A 22,178-nucleotide genomic window follows, 5' to 3' on the forward strand; every position below is an offset into this window, starting at 1 on the left:
GTCAATGGAGGCCGAACGGCATTGATAAACATGCTAAAAAGCGATTATACGTCTTGATAACACGCCAAAATGGCATACAAATTGCCGTGTCATACATACGCCACTTCATGAGATCAGTCCGACCTGTCTGAAATCAAGGACCCATTGTTTCAAAAATGATTACACTTGAAGTGGTAAATCTTCCACTGTTACAGTACTGTAAAGTGAATATGTGAGCATGTAAAGCCTGATAGGTGTAGCAAAAGTAACTACGGATGGCAGAGTTTATACTCAAATGTAGACATTTTAATTTCCGCTTTTTTCTATGCACTTAAAGGACGTGTATGCATTCATCTTCAAATCCATGATAACTGAACGTATTCCACTTCCTGATTAGGATCATGTGATATGATCAAAGACCCCAAAGCAGCTACTAAATTGCCCTTTGTGTTGAGGTCATTTTTTTCCGCAGTCTTCTAACTGCCCATTATCTGGCTCGGCAGCTGCAAATATTAATTTAAATAGCATATGTACATTTTAATTAGCAGAATGGTATGATGAAATCTAGAAAAGGCTGCAGTGGTTTAATGTAAATCAAGCCCCCCCCCCGCGGTCTCTGCCGCTGTGTCCTCAAACAAAGGAAGTAGGAAGGTTGGAGTTGAACCCCCCGGACAGGAAGTTGGAGGTCTGGGATTGGGACTGCGAGGCAAAGAAGCTGACTCTACAGGCTCACACTTCCTGTTTTTGACTTGTGGTACTTCCCCCTTTTTTTTTTTTTTTTTTTTTAACAACAGGACCCAGCCGGGCCCGGCCCATTCCCTTGGAGGTTGTTTATGCCAGGGCTGGTAATGTGTTCAGTTCTCTGCTGTTTAGATCTCCTGCCGCAGAGCTGGAATAAATACCACACATTTTTCTGGACTGGACACAGCTGAACTACAGAACAGCGGAGAGAGCGAGCTGACCTAAGTTGAAAACAGAAATAAAAAGAGGTGGAGCACTTTCGAAAACGTCCAAGACATGACTGTGGTGGGAAAAGGTGTCATTTCATGCTGTAATAAAAAAATAGTCTTCATATTTCTGAATAGTATCTGGGACATGAAGAAGTAGACAGACAGAGAGACCATCGCAGCAGTCTGTACGAGAATGCTGCCCTTGCCTTCCCATGAACGGCTCTGGACATTTGAAAGCTATGAGAAGAATTTCATGTGTGGTTTGAGAACATATTTCACAAGAGACTGCAACCAGAGCCTTCACTGTCTGGGGGCCCATGGTTAAAGGCCTGGTGCATTCAATCTATAAGGGTTGGGAAGCGGTTTACGACAGTTTCCTTTTCAGATTATCCGTCTGAAACCTTTGTGGCCTGGAGGTTCGCAGAAACCTCGGAGGCTGGCTACACTGTCTGGGATCTGCTATCTTGAAAGAAACATAGCTCTATGTTTGCGAGAGACCTTAGACTCTCGCCAGTCCAATAACAGAGACCGATCCCACACGGATACGATAAAAAAAATTACATCATAAGAAGTAGAAGTGAAACTGCACAAACTAAGGACCCCACCCTCCAGTGTCGGGAAAGTTCACTTTCTACATGAACTCAGTTCACAAATTTTAAAATGACCTAGTTCAGTTCATAGTTCATACTTCAACATTTTGAACTAAGTTCACAGTTCCAAAGATGAACTAGTTCATAGTCCTTTTTTCCCCATATGTTGCCGCGAGCTATTATTTTTCAAAATGATTGCCACAGCCCATATAGAACCACAGACAGCAATTATTTATGAGTTTTAACACTAAAACTATGCGTCGGATTTCATCTTCATATCCAATCATTACAACGTGCCGTTTCAGGTTTGCTGTGGATGGGACTGAAGTGCGGATTTTCTTTTTGAAAGCCGGCGGGCAAAGTTTGCACAGAAATGTACAATTTTTGCATCCTCACCGACCTCGTCATAAAACTTGTTTAAATGATCATACGAAGCCTCCTTGCTGCGTGCCGTTCACAGACACCAGAATGAACGAGTTCACAGTAACGTTCTTCAGGCAGTAATACGGTACGTTCTGTTCACGTTCGCCCCAAAATATGAACGAGTTCAGTGAACGCGTTGAGGCACAACACCGCCACCCTCTCATCAAAACAAATGCTCTCTCTGTCCAAACCAAGCACTGGCCCATCTCCAGAGATAGTTGTGGGCTGAGTTGCTGTGGCAGGTTTGTGGCTAGCACATCAGGGTGCTGTTATATAATACTGCGAGTGGTGTTTGATGAGGCTTAATATTTCCTCAAATTTGTGTGATAAGCAATCAGTTATCATGCAAACTATCTGCATGCTGTATGTTGTCACCCCTGTTCTATTTCATCCTTACTGACCGCCAGAGGCAGTGCTTAACACTGAACATATTCCGTATCGCGCTTGCGCAGGTCGAGTATTTATTTCAACAAAGTCACCTGTGACCTCGGGGTGGCCCCTGGCCAAGGTATTAAGTTCCGGAGTCAATCCCCGAGCTCATTCCTTTTTCATCTTCTTGCTAAGCAGGTCGTCTACCACCCGTGGTAACGTTAGCATTAGCTATAGTTGGATATACTATGTATACTATTGATCGTTACAACGCTCGCCGCTTGAAGCCTTGCTTGTTACGACATTGATACAAAATGTTGTCTGTGTCACTGTGTTTTTAAATAGATCATTTCACATCAGGCCAAGAGTAAAGCTGGGCAATATATCGATATTATATCGATATCGAGATATGAGACTAGATATGGTCTTAGATTTTGCATATCGTAATATGGCTTAAGTGGTGTCTTTTCCTGGTTTTCAAGGCTGCATTACAGTCAATTATGTCATGTCCTGAACTTACCAGACTGTTGTAACTGTTCTATTATTTGCCTTTACCCACTTAGTCATTATATCCACATTACTGATGATTATTTATCAAAAATCTCATTGTGTAAATATTTTGTGAAAGCACCAATGGTCAATACTACAATATCGTTGTGTTATCGATATCAAGGTATTTGGTCAAAAATATCGTGATATCTGATTTTCTCCCTATCGCCCAGACCTAGCCAAGAGGCAACATATTAGCCACTTAGTTTACATTGAATCGTAAATAGTGAAGCTGATTATTGTGCATTGTTCTTAAATGTAAATGTATTTGCTTTCTAGTACGCACGAGATGAAGCAGCAATATCATTGTCTGTGCGTATGGCATAAGGCAGTCAGCATCTGCCCTTGCCCCATTAGGGTTTTAACGATCATCCCCTCACCAGCTGTTGTCAAAGGCAAGGAAGTCTTTTGCCTGGCCCGTTGCAAACTCTTTGCCCCGCTCCATTACCCTGCAGAACCCTCAGCTGAAACAGAACATGCCGGCCCTGCCGCGCCCTGCAGGCTTATTTAAAATGCTCAGAGACACACAGAGAATGTACTATAACTGACCACAACAACAGTGCCAATGCAGGGTAGTATTTCTATCCACCATGCTGCCCCCTGTTGTTGGGGTGGAGACAGAAAACAAACACACACACACACACACACACACACACACACACACATTGACACATGCAGCAGAAACAGGACTAGATGGGGGTGTTTGTGTAATACCTCCCTCTTTCGTGCTCTGTTTCTATGTACCTCTCTCTGAAATAGACACGCAGACAAACTCATGCACGGTGGAATGTGACTGTCTCATTCTAAATGTCTCTGACTGTCTAGAAAAGCACACTGGGCAGAGGTAATGAAGTGGACCAAAGAGACTACTGTCTACTTTCAGGAGCGTAGTGGAGTTTGTGTGTGTGTACTTGTAATTTATAGACTGAGGACATTTTTGGAAAGTTAAGACATTTTGTTCAGCCCAAAGGATTTTGGTTTGAGGGTTTAGATTTAGTTTTAGAGTTGAAAGATTTAGGTTTAGATTCTTCAAGATTATCTTAAGGAAATACTTTCACACCATATTGTGAAAGAGTTATTCATTGCTACAATCATTCCGCTCTCTAGACTGACTGAAACAATTCCTTTGTAGCAGGAATGCTCTTTAAAAAAGTCCACAGGCTCCATAGTTTGGCTGTATAAATTCAAGTTGGTATCTTTATCCTTTTTTTAGGGGTTTATGCCTCTACTGAGGCAATGCAAGGAAATACTGTACCATCATTTAGTAGTGCTGTAACTTTTTATTTCACATGTGAAAATATTATTATTATATTAATATTCTCAATGTATAAAAAAAATAGGCTGTGCCTTGTGGTCCCTGGGTGGGCTCCTAAAATGTGAAATGTTTGTGTTTGTTGATTTCGTAAAACACACCTGCCTTGTAATACTTATCACTTAGGGGAAGCTCAAGTTCAGCTGGGTACAGTCCACACACACACACACACACACACACACACACACACACACACACACACACAACACACACACACACACACACACACACACACACACACACAGCCAGCTGAAACAGGTACAGTATCCACTGCTGTTCTCTATCTCTCCCTGGTTTCCTACCCAAAGAAGGGCAACAGCAGAGTTTAGATTGTCTCCCTTACATATCAGACATTCCTAAGATTCCTGCTGCAGACCTGAAGCTGAGGTCGAGATGCAGTCCGACAGACATGACCATCAGACTCCCTGTTGACACACAAACCCGCAGTTAGTGCATAACAGGAAATAGTAGCCGGAACCTCCTGTCTGCACTATGTAGGTCACAGACAGTAGGCAGTAGATGTATATGGACTCTCAGATTACAGTGTATGATAATTAGGATGAAAAGAATGGATGGAGACACCAGGAGATGCTTGATTGGGAGGAACGGCCTCCCTGATCTGAATCCGAGTGGTTGCTGTTGTTATAATTCTTTGCTAGTCATGGATTGTCTATGACAAACACCATGTTCAAACATGAGGATGCTCATAAGTGCTCGTGGTACCAGAGCGAAGCCGAGGGATGATGATCGATTTTGTGATCGTATCGTCTGGTCTGACGCTGCATGTTTTGGAGACTCGGGTGAAGAGGGGGCAGAGCTGTCAAATGATCATCTGGTAGTGAGGTGGGTCAGGTGGTAGGGGAAGACTCTGGACAGACCTGGTAAGCCCAAACGTGTAGTGGGGGTGAACTGGGAACGTCTGGAGAAGCATCAGGCGTGGGCGAAGTTTGGAGAAGCCATGGAGAGGGACTTTTTGGTTGGCCTGATTTACAGACAAAAATACAAACTTTTTATACCTGTTGTGAGGACATCTAACAAGCGGACCAGTGAAGCTGTGGCGGATGTTTTCAAGATTGCCACCAACAGTGTGGATGAGTACACAGAGGCTTTGACATCATACATCAGCTTCTGTGAGGACAGCTTTGTACCATCACGTACCACACTGAGGTACAACAATGACAAGCCCTGCTTCACATCCAAACTCAGACAGCTGCTGAAGGAAGAGGAGTTGAAGCACTGTGCTGATCGTCTGTCTCCGGTGTTCACAGACATGTTTAACACCTCACTGAAGCCTGCTTCAAGTCCTTCACCATCATCCCTGTTCCCAAAAAACAAGGATCACAGGACTGAATGACTACGGATCCATCACCCTGACCTCAGTGGTTATGAAGTCTTTTGAGCGCCTTCTGGCTCACCTCAAAACCCTCACAGAACCACTACTGGACAACGCAGTCAACATGGCTCTTCATTTCATCCTCCGGCACCTGGTCTCCTCAGGATCCCATGTCAGGATCCTGTGTGTGGACTTTAGCTGTGCCTTCGACACCATCCTCCCGGCTCTGCTGCAGGACAAGCTGACCCAGTAGCAGAGCCTGACTCCACCTCTGCAGGTGGATCACAGACTTCCTGTCTGACAGGAAGCAGCACACGAAGCTGGGGAAACACGTCTCTGAACTTCAGCACTGGTTCCCCTCAAGGCTGTGTCCTTTCCCCTCTGTTCTTCTCCCTGTACACCAACAGCTGCACCTCCAGTAACCAGTCCGTCAAGCTCCTGAAGTCCGCGGGCCACACCACCCTCATTAGACTTATTTCTGGTACGGATAAGTCCGCCTAGAGGTGCAAGATTGACCACCTGGTGATGTGGTGCAGTCAGAACAACTTGGAACTAAACGCTCTGAAGACAGTGGAGATGGTGGTGGGTTTTCGTAAGGACGCATCATCTCCCAGGACTTCAAGTGAGAGCTGAACATCAGCTCCGTCATCAAAAAAAGCCCAGCAGAGGATGTACATCCTGCGGCAGCTGAAGAAGTTAAACCCGTCAAAGACAATGATGCTGCACTTTTACACTAACATCGCTGGGTCCATCTCCTCTAGCAGCATCTGGTACGCTGCTGCCACTGCTAAGGAAGAGTGCAGACTTTAGCCTATCATCCGCTCTGCTGAGAAGGTGATTGGCTGCAATCTGCCGTCTCTCCAGGATGCTGAGGCGGGCAGGAAAGATTGTGGGCGATCTGGCAATTTTCCAGTTGTAAAATTAGATGGATAAATGGTTAAACATAATTGGCTCTTACCAGTGTATTGTGTGTATAGTGTATTGTATTGTACTTCGTCCACAGCAATCCCACCAATCGGCCCCAAAATTTCCCAGTTAGATAGTAAATACCATACAAATATTATTTGTAAATCTTTACAATCATTCCCTGAAAGAACCAAGCAGGCCTGCCTTTTTGCATCATCCACATTTTCTTCAAAACTTGCTGTTTTTAGCATGTAGCTTGAAGTTTGTTGTTTCCTGAAGCGTAGGGAGAACGGCAACACACAGAGAGAGGAAGTTAACAGAAGAAGTACCAACAGAAGAAGAGGCTAAGCAGATTGCATGGCAGATGTGATACACGCCTTTACATGCTGCTACATGTCTACCGGCCAATCGGACTGCCTACTGAACTTGTGATAACCTGAAACACATGACTTAAGTTGTCACTGTTGAGTCTTCTCAGTTGTTGACACTTCACCTCAGCAGGATTTGTTTTGTTCTCTATGTAAGTGTGTGCGTGTGTGTTACATGACATCATACATGTAATTACTGAATGTGTGCGTTTGTGGATGTGTGTGAGTGTGTGCACTGACCTCCAATAGCTTCACACCTCGACGTCATTTCCCAAAGCACAAGGGCCATGGAGTAAATGTCGGTCTGTTTGAAGGACTCTGTGTTCTCGAGATTTAGCCGGGCCTCCAGCACCTCCGGAGCCATGTAACGCGCCGTACCCACCTGCAGTACAGACATAACAGGAGGGGTTAACACACACACACACACACACACACACACACACACACACACACACACACACCTCACTCTGGAACATCACCCACATATCAAACCCTATATGAGCTTGTGATTGGTTGCTCTTGACCCCACTTTGGGCTTAGGGAGGATATCAAGTCCTTTAAAATCAAAAGGCTGAAGTTCAAGCAAAGTTCACAAGTTATTGGTGTTCAGGTCAAGTCGAGTACAAGTCTTTTTTTTTTGTCAAGTCAAGTCTGAAGTAATCAGATTCTGCTCGCATACCACTGGTGCTGTACACACAGGAGTCAGCTGATGATGTGTTGCAACGTTAAGAGTAATGTTACTGCATGTATCACTGGTGTGGGATGCTGCTGGGTTTTATCAACATTACCTAACCAGGAATCTGTGACTAATGATCAGTGTATCAGAATCAGGAAAGTAGGAAACAGCGTCACTTTTACCCCTACTTTAATAACCCTCAAAGAACTCTTCAGCACCTTTGTGAAGGTGAACAAGCTTTCTGGCTAATATTTGCGAAAATATTGCTGCCATTAATATCTCCTGTTGCATGCCGAACTAATTTTTTAATGCAGAACAAAGAACATTTTGCAGATGCCCATGTTTCTACACAGGTTTTATACAGGTGGACCACATGAACGCTCACGAAGGTTATAATTACAGCCTACCAGCTGAGAATTTCCAGTTGTAAATGGAAAACAAGGTGAAGGCCACAGATCATAATTTGAACATTTGAATGGAGGAAGCAATGCCACGGAGAACAACTGTAGAGAATCTCAGTGTACGTTCTGCTACTGACCAGGAAGAGACTGAGGGGTGGCAGGTGGTGGTGTGCTGAGTCAGCCTGTATCTCTCATGTGTGCGTTTGTGTGAGTAGAGGCTTCACAGGTGTCTGTTTTATAAGTTTGTCAACACTCCCTGTCACCTGTCCCTTCTGCATTCCGAGCCAGTAAATGATCAGTCATAAATTAGGATAGTCACGCAGACAGACTGAGAAAGAGATTGAGAAAGAGCTGAGAGCTGCCTTTAGGGAGCTTGCATGTCACAACAAAGCCTTCACATCTGCGTTCATCCCTTCTTCAGTCAGTAGACACACACAGTCAGCTCATATCTCACCAAAACCAAAGTGGACTAAATGCAGGACTTTGAGGGCAAACAAAGAGAGTTAATACACTTTTCCTTTCAAACAGGTGTAAAACAGCTGACTTCATGGTTTGTACTGTCATATTCAGTGGGGCAAAGTAACTAAGTATTCACCGAGAACTGTAATTGAGTGCCCTTTATAGGAACTTTTACTTACGCCTTGAATGAAAACCACTGTACTTTACTGTATATAAAGTAGGTAAAAGTAGCGAGCAAGGACCAACAAGTCCTAAGTCATGTCCCACCTCGCCACAAATTACAAAAAAAACATAAATACATCACACCTGAGCAAATACTGTTATGGTCAAATCTGGTCAGTAACTTCTGTACTCACATTCTGAACCTGTAACAGCTGAAGGTCACATCTCTGCAATGGTTTACTTATGTTAGGTTTTCTTAACGTGTAGGTCACGATCAAAACTCTGAAGTTGTGTTTGCTTTGGCTGTGTGCTTCACACCTACACCTGAACCTGCTTTAAAATTTATATTTTGTCTTGTATTTGTAGTGTAAGCACACATTGGCCCACATGTTGGGCTTAGGGAGGATATTGAGTCAAAAGGCTTGAACCGCGACATCAGTAAAATCCCGTTTAGATTACTGCAATTCTCTCCTCTCCGGTCATCTCACTCAAACTCCTCCATAAACTTCAACTGGTCCAGAACGCAGCTGCCCGTATCATCACCCCCCAACCCCTGTCCTTCAGCAACTGCACTGCTCCCCTATCAAACACTGCATAGTACTCTCCGTTCTTCCTCCTCCATGCTCCTCATCACTCCTCCTGCACTGCCATCTTCCATGGGGTCCAGAGCCTTCAGCTGTGCACCCCCCTCTAGAATTCCCTCCCACAAGCCATCAGTGATATTGACTTTATTTGGTGATTTAAAAATCCGATATTCCGATATATCGTCCGGTATACTGTATATTTAATAACATAACATAACAAAACAAAACATAATCACATTTCCATTTAGCCATTTAGTCTTAGGTCATAAATGATTACTGTGGACAAGTTGCAGTAGATAGTCTGGTACTCTTTAGGTCGTTTGCTGCCAGTCCGAACTAGAAGACTGAAGGTTGAAGTTGAAATCCCAAGGGGCAAATGTGCTCTTTCAACTCAGTCTCTGGATAAAATAATCTATGAAAAGGAAGACTATGAACTCACACAATAAATGAGAAAAGACATTAAAAAAAAGACTTTTAATCTGACCTGTCCACTGTTGGCCAGGTCATCCACAGACAGAGTGCTGTCTAAACGGAGTCCTAGGCCAAAGTCACAGAGGCACAGCGTCAGGTCGTTCTTCACCAGGATGTTGGAGCTCTTCAGGTCTCGATGGACTATGGGCACCTTTAGGCACAATACAAGTATGGGGGTCAAAAGAACTAATTACATTTTAAAAAGAAGACATTATACATAAAGAAATGCCATATTAACAGTCATTAAGGCTTTAGACTTTTTATCCAAACTAAACATTAAACATAAAATAAATACTGTTAATATCATGGTCTGGGTGAACACTCGATTCTGATTGGCTGCAGGGTGTCCATTGAAAAGTTATATAGGACACCTAATAAGTAGTTCCGGTAAAACTAAAATGAATGCACTAAAAATCAGGAAAAAAAATCTGAATATCTTATTTCCAACACTGAGTGTAGTCCTTCAGTGCCTCGTCCTCTGAACTGGACAACATCAACCCTCCCATAGATGTGATGCTTTGTCTGCTACGTTGTCACATAGTCACACAGTCCTACCTTAAGGCGTCCACAGAGGAGACGGTCACTGTGGAGGTGGGCGACACCTCGGGCAAGAGACATGCTCATCACCTGCAGCTCCTCCCAGCTGATCACATTATGCGTCAGGTGCTCCTGGAGGGCCGAGGGATGATGGGATTGGTCAAATTGCGAATTTAAAATTTATGAATAAAAAAAAAAAAAAAAAAGACTACCAACTGTGGTGGAATGTAACTAAGTTCTGTACTGTACTGTACTTTAATACACATTTGAGGTGCTTTTCATCTGCTTGTACTCCACTACGTCTCAGAAGGAAATATTGTACTTTTTTTTACTTCACTACATTTATCTGACAGATTTAGTTATTAGTGACTTTACAAAATTAAGATTTTTGCACAGGAAACATGAAAATGTAGTACAAATTCCACCAAAACAAGTTCCTTCCCAAGGCTATTTAGCAGAGGCACCGTTGTTCTGTCCGGCTCTTAGCACCGCCCAAGATGATTGTGATTGGTTTAAAGAAATGCCAATACACCAGAGCACGTTTTTCTCCCATGCCGGAATGATGTGGACTAGCCAGACCTTCCTCTACAGCGCTGTGGAGGAAGGTCTGACATGCGAGACATAATATAGAGGTTTGGACTGTTGGTTGGAGAAAAACATTGTGAAAGTGTCACATTTGGCTCTGGGTAATTGTTAAGCCATTTCTTACTATTTTCTCTATTTTTACAAGCCAAAGACTCAATTGATTAATGGAGAAAATAACTTGCAGATGAATCCATTAAAACAAAAAAATGAAATTAGTTCAAAATGAGCTCCAGCTCTCCAACTTCAACAGCAAAATCCTGTTTTTACATTAATGCATGAGAAATAATGATTTCATGATATAATAGTATAGCAGACACATAGGACATTTATCTTATTATATTTTTTACCTAAGTAACATTGTCAATGCATTTTCCTTGTAATGGAATATGTTTAAAGTGTGGTATTGATGCCTTTTCAGTCAAGGCTTTGAATATGTCCTTCACCACAGCAATTCACAACATGGAGTAATACTGGTCCTCCCATGCTGGGTTACACAACAGTAGCCGTCTCACCTGTAGATTTCCTCTTTGGTGGTAGTCAGTGATGAGCCAGTACTGTTTCTCTATCTTCCTCTCCTCAGCTGTCAGGAAGTGGAGGACGTTCTCGTGCCGGAGATCTGTGTTGGAGAAGATGTCCTTCTCATTCTTCCAGGAGGCGTACTCCTCATACGGGAATATCTTCACAGCTACTATTTCAAACTGATCCGAGGTGGTCTGCTTCAGCTTAGCCTTGTATACCTGGGCAAAGCGACCCTTTCCCACCTGAGACAGGATCAAAAAGGTATGATATTAGTCAGGGTGGCTTAGAGAAGAATTGCTCCACAAAAAAACTCTGAAATACCACTAGGTATGTACTAGCAGATCCAGCTCTATTGGCAGTGGCTCAGTGTTGTGGTTCAGGTTGTTGGCATGCGTCGAGCTGCTGTCGGACCGATCGTCATCCATCATGATGGCGCAGGCATCACTGCAGTCCAGCCCACCAGCTTTTGGCTTGCGCTTCTTTTTGCTGCTCTCCCATTCTTGGTTCAGGCGTCGTCGGTAGGCTCGGTACCAGAAGAACATTCCCACAACCACAATGCCCATCACCAGCAGGGGAAGCAGGCTAACCAGAATCACCAACACCAAGGGATCATCCGGAGTTGGATCCACAACTGAAAAAGCAGACAGAAGATGAGATGAATACAAAAAGGTGGAGAGTGTATGGCGTGAGACCAAGAGTCTCACCAGGGACAAAAAAACACTGAAAAGAAATCAAATGAGACAATTGATGTTGGATTACATACAAGATTTTTACTATGGGATACACTATGCACAATCAACGAAATACGGAGGGTAAACCCAACAGTATTTATGACATACCCGGATTTTATTTAGCTACAATTAGGTTATAGAATTCAACCATCGAAGAGCTAAACTGCTTGTGAAATTATGACTGAGTCAGCCATGAAGATTTGTAATGTAGCGTGTGCAGACTGTGGTGAACGCTGCAAACATGGGTCAGGATTTTGCTGTCATCCCATTTGTTTTTCGGTGGTTTTCAGGGTTGGCCCTGCCTATCTGAAACTATAAGACGGGCAATTTGTAACAGCCAACATGGGGATACAAGACTGTTAACGAACAAGAGTAGGATAGTGGTCATTTTGGGACTGTTAAAAGTTAATGCAAACTCTGCTGTGACTGCTGCCATCTAGCCTTCGATTGAAGCGAACTGAAAAGTAGCGTAGCGCTAGCTTCGCTTAGGTTGGTTAGGGTTAACCAGAGAATTTACAAGTTGGTCGAAATCTACAGTATGTTTCAAAGTTTAACTGCTTAGGAAAAGAGTGGCAGGTGCTTACAGCAATTGTATGTGAATTTAAACTTTCAACACAACAACTCTGTTCCTAGAACATGGCTATTAAATCTGTAGCACGCATTAGCCAAATTCAAATTTACAATCCTTCAGATTTGGGTCCTGGTTGATTGGATGACACCTGACACCTACTGGTGGTGACAGCAGGTTTGGCGAACACTTCGAAAGCAGCTACTATGTCAGAATTACAACAGTATAAAAAAAAACAACGTTTTTTTGGATAAAGAAATCCTTTTTCCACGATGCCATGAGCATCTGATTTCATGCTGCACACGGTGCAAGCAGTTTTCCAGACAACAGCAGGGCACATTGAGAGGACTGGGCTACCTTGTTGAGAAGTTGGAGGTGTGCAGCGTGTCACATGCAGCTCTTCATCTAACAGCTCACTGTGGTTGCTATTTCTTGTTCCATTCATTCCTGAAATATTTAGAACTTATCAGCTGTCAAACAATGCAGAAAATGAGCGTGTCACGTAGAAAAGGGAGATGTCGGACCCAAATGCAGAGACGGCAGACACACGAGTAAGCTTGAGGATTACTTTAATGAAAGTCCAAACAAACAAAGAGGAGTCCTGGAACAGCAGGCGAAAATACAAAAGCAGGAACAGGCAGAATCCCAAAACACAGGAACAGGCAAAACACAGAAACAGTGGCAAGCAATCCACTGACAGAAGCACACGGAACAGAAACAATGATCTGACACAGACAAAAGATTACACAGAGAATAACTACACAAGTAAATGAGAGTTAACAAGGGGCAGGTGACACAAGGGCTAGGGAACAGGTGAAAGACATCAGACAAGACAGAAAAACAGACTACCAAAATAAAACAGGAAACAGAACATACACAACCATAACATGATGTTTAATATATTTTACATTTTTGATGAACGATCATGATCAGCACTAACCTCGCCGACAAATACGTTGCGTTTAACTCTACGTTATGGATTCCCTTTATGTCACGCTGTATCTAGCATCCATACAACTTCCTCTTCCTCTTCAGAAACCCACCATTTCCACAGAAAACTAACTAAAAGCGAAGGTGGTGGTGTAAAGGCAGGTATTTGGAGAACAACTAATTTGTAGGTTTGGTGTGCTGCATGCAGTAGCAGCAGCAGCAAGCACACTGCAATTCCCTGCCACTATTTATACAGTGTGTGTATCTTTAGGATTGTGTTCTCAGCAGGGAGCTGACTTTGTCCTCTGATAATGGGACTACAGTATGAGTAGCCTTTTACGGCTTCACGAGCTATAGCATTAACTACCTCCTTTGACTCTGACTGCCAGCTCGGACAAAACGGCAGCCAACCACCAGAGTTCCAGCGGCAGGGAGAAAACAGTGGAGAGCCTGTTTGCCTCGGCTTGGCCTGGCCGGCCTGCTCTGCTCTAGCTGGGCACCTTTTCAAAGAGTGTCTCACTCAGTCGCTCAGGGGAAACCTCATAGGTGCCACATAGGCTGGCTGAAGGAGCTCAGACCAAGGTCTGACCCTTGAAGAAGTCGCACCACCACGCATCTATTTTGCATTCAGGACGCCTTGACGTTACTTTCTGCTCAGGGAGTCCCGTGAATTTAAACTAAAATTAACGTTACTTGGTTAGGTTTAGGCAACAAAACTACTTTGGTTCAGTAAAAGATTGTGGTTTGGGTTAAAAGAAATTCCATTTCCTTTAGTTAAGAAAGTTACCTAAGGAACTTAACTTATGTATGTATTGTCGCTCTTCACACTAAGTCATTTTACAGCGCCGCAGTCAGGCAGTTGCTCTAAGCTTTGAAAATTGACGTGGATGGTTGATCCAACTTACCCATGGATGATAACAGCCCACTGAGTAATATGGCCATATTGCCTCATATTAACGGTAGTGATACAACACCCATCCAATTGGCTGCTAACATTCAAAGTGGGAGGATTCATCTTTTTCCTATTTTCCACTCCAAATATTTCATATTTTCCTTACCACATTTACCATTTACCTAATGCTTATATGATAATGACACGAGCATGTTCGTGCATGTCCGGTCCAGTGTTGTGCATACTGCTGTAGTATCAATGTATTGTAAAAGTAGCAACAGCATTTTAGCTGGAAAGGTAATGCTACTTAGAAGTATTTAATTGGGTTATTGACATTATGAGGAAGGAGACACTAAATCACACACGTGTTCCTTGATAAAGACACATGCACTTAATAAAAAAGATAAAGTTATGAAGATATACAAAAGGTGTCTTTGGACTTCTAATTAGTGCAGTTAACTTTGCTAGTATTGAAATCCTTGAGCTACTGTTATATGGCTTTATATCATGTCGCAACATTCATATGATTACACTAACTGTAAGTCTGATTGACATAGTTTGTGTGTGTGTGTGTGTGTGTGTGTGTGTGTGTGTGTGTGTGTGTGTGTGTGTGTGTGTAAAGCATAAGGGTGTGACGAGATCTCGTTTTACGAGATCTCGCGAGATTAAAACACGGTGATGTGATGTCAGCGTGATGGAGCGTGAAATTACTATTGAAGATCCCCCTGCCACTTTTAAATCATTTGTGTGGCAACATTTTGGTTTTCCTGCGGAAATAATAAACGGCGAAAGAGTGACAGACAAGACGAACGCAATATGTAAACATTGTAAGAAAAATATGCCGTATACCGCGGCTAACACGAGCACTATGCAAAAACACTTACAGCACCACCACAGCTCTCTACTAACTACAGCACCCGCGACGAAAACATTAAAAGGCCAAACAACTCTAAAAGCCTTTGCATCTCTGCCACCGGTAAGTGCAAGAGCCACGGCAATAACGAGGGACATAGGCGTTTTCATTGCAGCTGATATGAGGCCATTTTCTGTGGTGGAAAATGTTGGATTTTGGCGACTCCTCCACACACTGGAAACGAGGTACGTCATCCCATCACGCGCGCATTTAACTCGCACTGTAGTCCCAAACCTCTACAAAGAAGCCAAGGTCAGTTGAATAAAAAACTATTTTCCATTCATATATTTCATCATTGAGGATTTCTTCAAATTTTTTTTAAAAATCTCGTCTCGTCTCGTTCTCGTGAACCCAATCTCGTGATGTGTCTCGTCTCGTGGAGTAAGTGTCTCGTCACACCCCTAGTAAAGCAGTATATCTTTCTGAAATAGCTTTGGGCAAAGCCGCGGATGAAATGAATCAATGCTACCGAACACAGACTTTAGAGTCTGGTAATAACTACCAGACAGCCAGACACTACTACTTGAATTCCATGATTCTGGACATGTGTGTATGCTTTAAGTCTTTTAAGATTGCTTGGAGGTTTTTGAGGTTTTAAGTTTATTTCCTTGCTGTATTTCTGCCATGATTAGAGTGCATGAGTGTCTTCATTCAAGCTAGTAACAACCAATCAGACGGTGCCAAGACAAGCTGCTAATCCGACTCATGTTGCCTTTTCCAATCAGTATGCCAGAGTGTTCTCATGCAGTGCTCGTGGAGGTTTGACACATCATTCCAACTAATAGAGCGATCCTTGCCTCCACGATGCAATTACTCTACACGTTGTGTGTGTGTGTGTGTGTGTGTGTGTGTGTGTGTGTGTGTGTGTGTGTGTGTTTCAGGATGTGTATGTATGCTGGGATTTCAAACGCTGCCATCTCTGACTCACCCTCTTATGTCTAACCATCAGGGGACCATTGCTAATTACTTGGATCCTCACACTGTTTGGTGAATAACAAAGTTGTGAGTTGGATATTAAAAAAGGAACAGTTTTCCTTGGAAAATGACAGAGCCAGACATGATTTCATGTTGGAAACAGCTGATGGGTGAATAGATGGAAGCAATTCTAAACACTGAGGAGGTTGAAGCACACTTCACTGTGCCAGTTTGTATTCTGCGCCAGAAAAACAATTGTTGGATTTAACTATCATTATTCATGTTGACTTGATCAAACATTCTCATTTAACTAAAGCCATAGTGTTTACTTTCTGATGTAATAATAATAATAATTGATGAATGATAATTTTGTTAATTACTCAATGGCATAATTTATGTACATCAATCCGATTCACCGGTAACCTAGGCATTTTTTTCCACAACAATACAGAGTCCATGGTAGAACTTCACACATTACCACAAAGTGATACGTGTGGCAGGGCACCTTTAGCTCATTCAGAATCCAACGTAACAACAGCAGTCAGATCACCAGAAGCACCACACGAGGTGAGTTTCTTATCCCATTCAGGAAAAGCACATTTGGTCAATTATCATTTTCTGTTACAGCAATACAAAACTGGAAATCACTGCACTCCACTATCAAAGATATACATACATATCACTTTTACAACACGCAGCAGATGGATGTCAGTTCTGTGAAAAGCTTAAAGCCATGAATGTTTGTTGGTCATCAATGTGCACCATAACTGTCAAATAATCTGTTTGTGCAGGGTTTAGGTAACTTTAAATTAATTTATTAAATTAGTAAATATTTGCTGTTAAACTCCAGTTTATCGTTGCACAGCACACAAAAGGGCTCCCAGGTTTAAGTTATGTTTGCATTATGTATGTGTTACATGTCACGACATGACCTTGTATTAAAAAAGTTTTTCATTTTTTCCCATTTTTCCCCTCGCATAAATGTATACAAATAACCTTCCTTTATCCAGGCGGGCATCGTGTTATGGTGGGGCGTGGAGGGTGGTGACCCTGACTAAAATTGAATATCACACTCACTATTTACTTGTTATGGTAACTGCGCTGCCTTTACAACCCAAACTGCCCGATAAAGCTGCCTATCTACTTCCTCGCCCCATCTCAGGGCTTCACTTGGCCTTCTTGTTTCCCTCCTCATGCATCTAAGAGTTGAGTCTTTTCTCTATACAGCAGACTGTGTGACTGAAAGACTGGTGTACTCACTGAAAGCAAGCCAAGATTCCACAGTTAAGGAGGAACTATAAAAAAAAATAAGAATACAAAAATACAGATCTTGGAACATACACAGAGACACTTTTTCCTCTATTTTTTCCTCTTCCTCTTGGTTGGCTGCATTAAGAAGTCATTCTAATCATTTTTCCCTTTTTTATTTTTATCTCTTGTTCTTCTTCTTTATCATCAAAATAGAAACACCCCCCTGACTTCAAAAATCCCCACTTCATGTCATGCGGAAGATTTCATTCATTATGAGGAATAGATCACAATAACCCATGAAGTCATTTGGAGGAGATCAGGGACATCTGTGCAAAAACGCAGACTGTACCAGGAAAGGAATCCATGTCAGACATGAATTAGTTCTACCTTCTTCTCATTCCTCACATAGCGTGCCTCAAAGAATATAAAACGGACTTTCACAAGAGCACAGCTGTAAATATAGCACTAAAACAAATAGCATGTTACTATGACAAGGCGGTATTTAATATCAATGCCTCCCGTCCCACTGAAACTAGTTGACAAGCGCCAAACGTGTAACTGACAGTGGCTGAGAGGTGGCATTAGTCAATCATCTGTACAGGATCTTAATTACAAACAAGTGCTCTGTCTCAGAGGCCTGTCAGAGTGAGAGCACATGGATCCCATCTATATCTAGATCCATCCTTCCATCCGTCCTCGCTCCTCCATCCTCGCTCCGCCATCCTCCATCCACTCTCCTCCATCCTCACTCCTCCATCCTCACCCCTCCATCCTCACTCCTCCATCCTCCATCCTTGCTCCTCCATCCTCACCCCTCCATCCTCACTCCTCCATCCTCCTTCCTCCTTCCTCCATCCTCCATCATCCGTCCTCCACCCTCACTCCTCCATCCTCCATCCTCACTCTTCCATCCTCCATCCTCACTCTTCCATCCTCTTCCGTGGCAGGAATAAGAGCTTTGAGACAGCCTGCAAAAAGGGGGCCAGAATGACTTCTGGCTCAAGCGAAGAGCTGGGAAATATCAGATAAGAGACTTGGGAAGCAGCCTTTGTCTTCGTCAGAATCACCTTCCAGTGTGATTTTATGGAGTCATTCAGAGTAGATGTGGTCACCTGCCTCCTTGATGATGTAAAAAGTGAGTAACCAGCAACTGCTTCTTGTAATTGTTGTGCACATGACAGTAAAGAACTATAACTTGAAGCATGTGAGCAGAGCTCGAAGGGGCAAAGGGCTTTCATTCGCGGAACAGAGTTTGTGTCCCGGAAGAAGACTAGGGGAAACTGTTTTAAAGGTCCCATGACATGGTGCTCTTTGGATGATTTTATATAGACCTTAGTGGTCCCCTAATACTGTATCTAAAGTCTCTTTCCCGAAATTCAGCCTTGGTGCAGAATTACAGCCACTAGAGCCAGTCCCACAATGACACAAGGACAGCACTGTTGTTTCCAACTTGGCCTTTGTTTGTGGTGTGACTGTATCACCTCTATTCTCTAATCTTTTCAGATGAATTTAAATAAAAAGGTTGATGATTGTTCATATAATCATTTTCAAAACATTCAAAACTGTTACTGTGTTATCTCTGTTTCAAAAGGCAGCAATAAATAACACATTTAAATCTAGAGTGTTCACGTAATTACATACATTAGCAGTGAAATTAATTAATGCATGATAATTGTGACAAGCATGAAACCGTGTATTATTTTATACAATAATCATACCAACAAAATGTCATAATCGTTGCATCCAGATTACTGACTTTGTCTCTGTGCTGCTTGCTGCTGGGCAGGTAGTGTACCGTGGGTTTATGACAGCTTTTTCAACAGCTGCATGATGATTTTATCACGTTGCCAGTGACAACAGAGCACTCATCTCCCTATCTGACAAACCTCTAACAGGCCTCCACTCAGCTGCCCATTAAACCAACCAGCCCTGTTAGTTTTTGCAGCTGGGGAGTCACAATGTCCGCTCCCTCACTATGACATTTGTAGCACATGTTTGAATGCACAAACACTCACTCAAACACAAACATGAGAATCCATGAGTGTGACTCTCAAGCAATAAACCAAATGCACACCACTATTACAGGCACGTCATAAGAATGCAATGCTGGGGGAGAACAATGTGAGGCATTTGTGGAGGAATAAGCCATGGCAGTGGTCCAATAAACAAATAGGGACTTCCTGCTGCATATGTCCTCAATGGGAGGAAGGAACCACAACCCTGACCCTCAGGCCTCTGTGTGTGTGTGTGTGTGTGTGTGTGTGTGTGTGTGTGTGTGTGTGTGTGTGTGTGTGTGTGTGTGTGTGTATTATTTTTTACACAAACTACTCTTTTGATGGAGCTAGTGCTACTGAACTTGTCAGATTTAGTATTAGGGTTTCCGCTCCCGGGCTTGCCTGTTACGTTAAAGTCTTCCTGTTATAATGATGCAGAATGGCGTTGTCTTATGCGTATTGGTCACTGTAGGGATCAATAACAGGAAGATCAGAGTGCCGCATCAGCTGACTAGCTGCGTTAATCTCCTCCTTGCTTGTTGCCTTTTCTGTGGCTGTTTTTCTGCCACAATATTTCATGTTTATGGGTAGGCAGGTTGCTAGCCAAATGATCCCACCTATAAAGCTCTGATTGGTTGACTGCTTTACAGTCATCGATGTGAACAACACCAGACCTATCGGAACGATTTCCAGATGTGGGTCGTGATTCAGGGGTCTGGAACCAGGCTTGGGCCGGGTAGTTATCCACCATACACTCAGTGTCCCCTTTATTAGATATAAGATGAGTAGAAAGCAACATGCATGCTCTTTCTTTGTCTTCTATGGGATGCAAAAAATGAATTCTCCCAAAGATCCATTGCCAAAGAAATGTACACCTGTACAATCAAATGCAATCCAATACAGCCCTGTCATGACATCTGCCTTTATAAAGCTCGTCACGTTCACTTTTTACCTGGCCATCACACGACCATCGCTGTTTATAGTATCAACCAGGTCAATCCCGTGAATCATCACCGCGATTGCGCATTATCTGTCTTTGCTATGAGATCGTCCTTCCCTCAGACCCAGGCTGGCATCAACCTTCTTGGATTGTCCAATCAATACTGTAGTATTAAATTTTTGAGGCATTTTGATGGGCCAATCAGGACTTTGATCTTGTCTGCTACGTGACGAACGCATGAAAACACTCTCGACCTTAGACCTGTATTTTCATTCTGAATAATGAGTACTTTTACTTTAAAGTGCTCATATTATGCTATTTGGCTTTTCCCCTTTCCTTTATTGTGCTATATATATATTTGTGTGCATGCTATAAGTTTACAAAGTGAAAAAGCCCAAAGTCCACCCCAAAGGGACTGGGACCATCTCCAACAGAAAACACTGTTCCCAAACTGCTCCACTGCTCTGTTGTAGTCCAGCCTTTACTTCAGAGACGAACGTGGGTCACTTTGTAACACACGTTATAATGCTAGCCTAGCTGCTAGCGTGGCACTCCGTCACGCTCTGCAACTGACTAGCTAGCAGTACTTACTGCGCATGTGCGACTTCCAACAAAGATGGAACAGAAGTGAGATGTCTCTCTCTGTAGCTAAAACAGAGAGCTCAACACACAGGGTGAAAAGAGGAGCTGCAGCAATGTGCAGTACAACAAATATAAGGTGTTTTCTGAAAATTAAACCACATAAACCTATTCTGGTACAACCTCTAAATACAATTATGGACCTGAAAATGTGCATAGTATGAGCACTTTAAGTAGTATATTGTGATGATAATACTTTTGCACTTTTAGTTAAGTGCCAGTCTGCTGTCTCATCCTCCACACGCCATCAGTAAGACTAGCTCTTCTACAGTAACATAAAAGTAATAGAACTGCATCTGGCTGTGTAACCCTGTGTTGTAGAATGTCAATAAATGAACCATCTTATTTGTTTTATCACAAAGGTCATAGTTAGTGGTGTTCTACTGAAATATTATATTGGTATATGTTTCTAATATGGGTTAGGGTTATGTATGTACATAGGTAATCAGTATAAAATATAACTACCATTGAGAAAAAATATTTATTTGAAATAAACAGCAGAGCAATGGTCTTATCTGTGGACATTTCAGCCGGTTTAAAAGAGCTCATTCAGGTGAAGGATTGTCAGTCTCGACACTTGACTACGTGGGAGGCTTTATGCAGTATACAGCAGGTAAAAGTAACCGTTTAGTCAGTGAGGTGGGAAAAAGAGCAATCCAATCGTCTTTAATGATTCTGGCACATAAGAAGAGAATACATGAGCTGGCCCATAGCAGCAGACTGAGTCTACCTCACTGTCATTCCCTACAGTGCTGCTCTGTCTCTGGGCGGTTCACTGTGGGCTGGAGATGTTTCTGATTTGAGTTAAACACAGACAGGAAACCGTATGTCTGAGCTCTCCAGACACACGCGCACACACACACGCACGCACGCACGCACGCACGCACGCACGCACGCACGCACGCACGCACACACACACGCACACACACACGCACACACACAGACACACACACAGGCTGAGACAGACACCCACATTTTCTGCTGAGCAGTTGAGGGGCAGCAGCCAATCACAGCGCAGTATGCACCCAGCTGCATGTCTGCGACCACAATGAGGATTCCCCGACTCATGTTTACATGTGATGCAAAAAACCACGTTTCCACTTCCTGTTTGTGATGACGGTGCAATATCCAGTCATTCCACAACAGAGTAGCGACCACAATTAAGTCCTAAAAACCAACAACTTCTGAAAAGCACAGTTTTACGTGCCAAAACACAGAGTTTCCCTGTCGGT

The 22,178-nt window shown here is 43.0% G+C and overlaps 1 protein-coding gene across 2 annotated transcripts in view; it reads right to left on the bottom strand.

The window, feature by feature from the left end:
- LOC114556613 (TGF-beta receptor type-2) overlaps nucleotides 1–22,178 on the bottom strand; it is a 39,253-nt gene that overhangs the window by 4,974 nt on the left and 12,101 nt on the right. For both annotated transcript variants that reach the window (XM_028579602.1, XM_028579603.1), the window contains 5 exons: nucleotides 11,509–11,804; nucleotides 11,167–11,415; nucleotides 10,088–10,201; nucleotides 9,546–9,683; nucleotides 7,020–7,161 (listed from right to left, as the gene is read on the bottom strand). In XM_028579602.1, coding sequence (XP_028435403.1) covers nucleotides 7,020–7,161; nucleotides 9,546–9,683; nucleotides 10,088–10,201; nucleotides 11,167–11,415; nucleotides 11,509–11,804 — 939 coding nt within the window. The remainder of the gene's footprint in view (nucleotides 1–7,019; nucleotides 7,162–9,545; nucleotides 9,684–10,087; nucleotides 10,202–11,166; nucleotides 11,416–11,508; nucleotides 11,805–22,178) is intronic.

The sequence above is a fragment of the Perca flavescens genome, chromosome 6, assembly GCF_004354835.1.
Source record: "Perca flavescens isolate YP-PL-M2 chromosome 6, PFLA_1.0, whole genome shotgun sequence".
Classification (NCBI taxonomy): domain Eukaryota; kingdom Metazoa; phylum Chordata; class Actinopteri; order Perciformes; family Percidae; genus Perca; species Perca flavescens.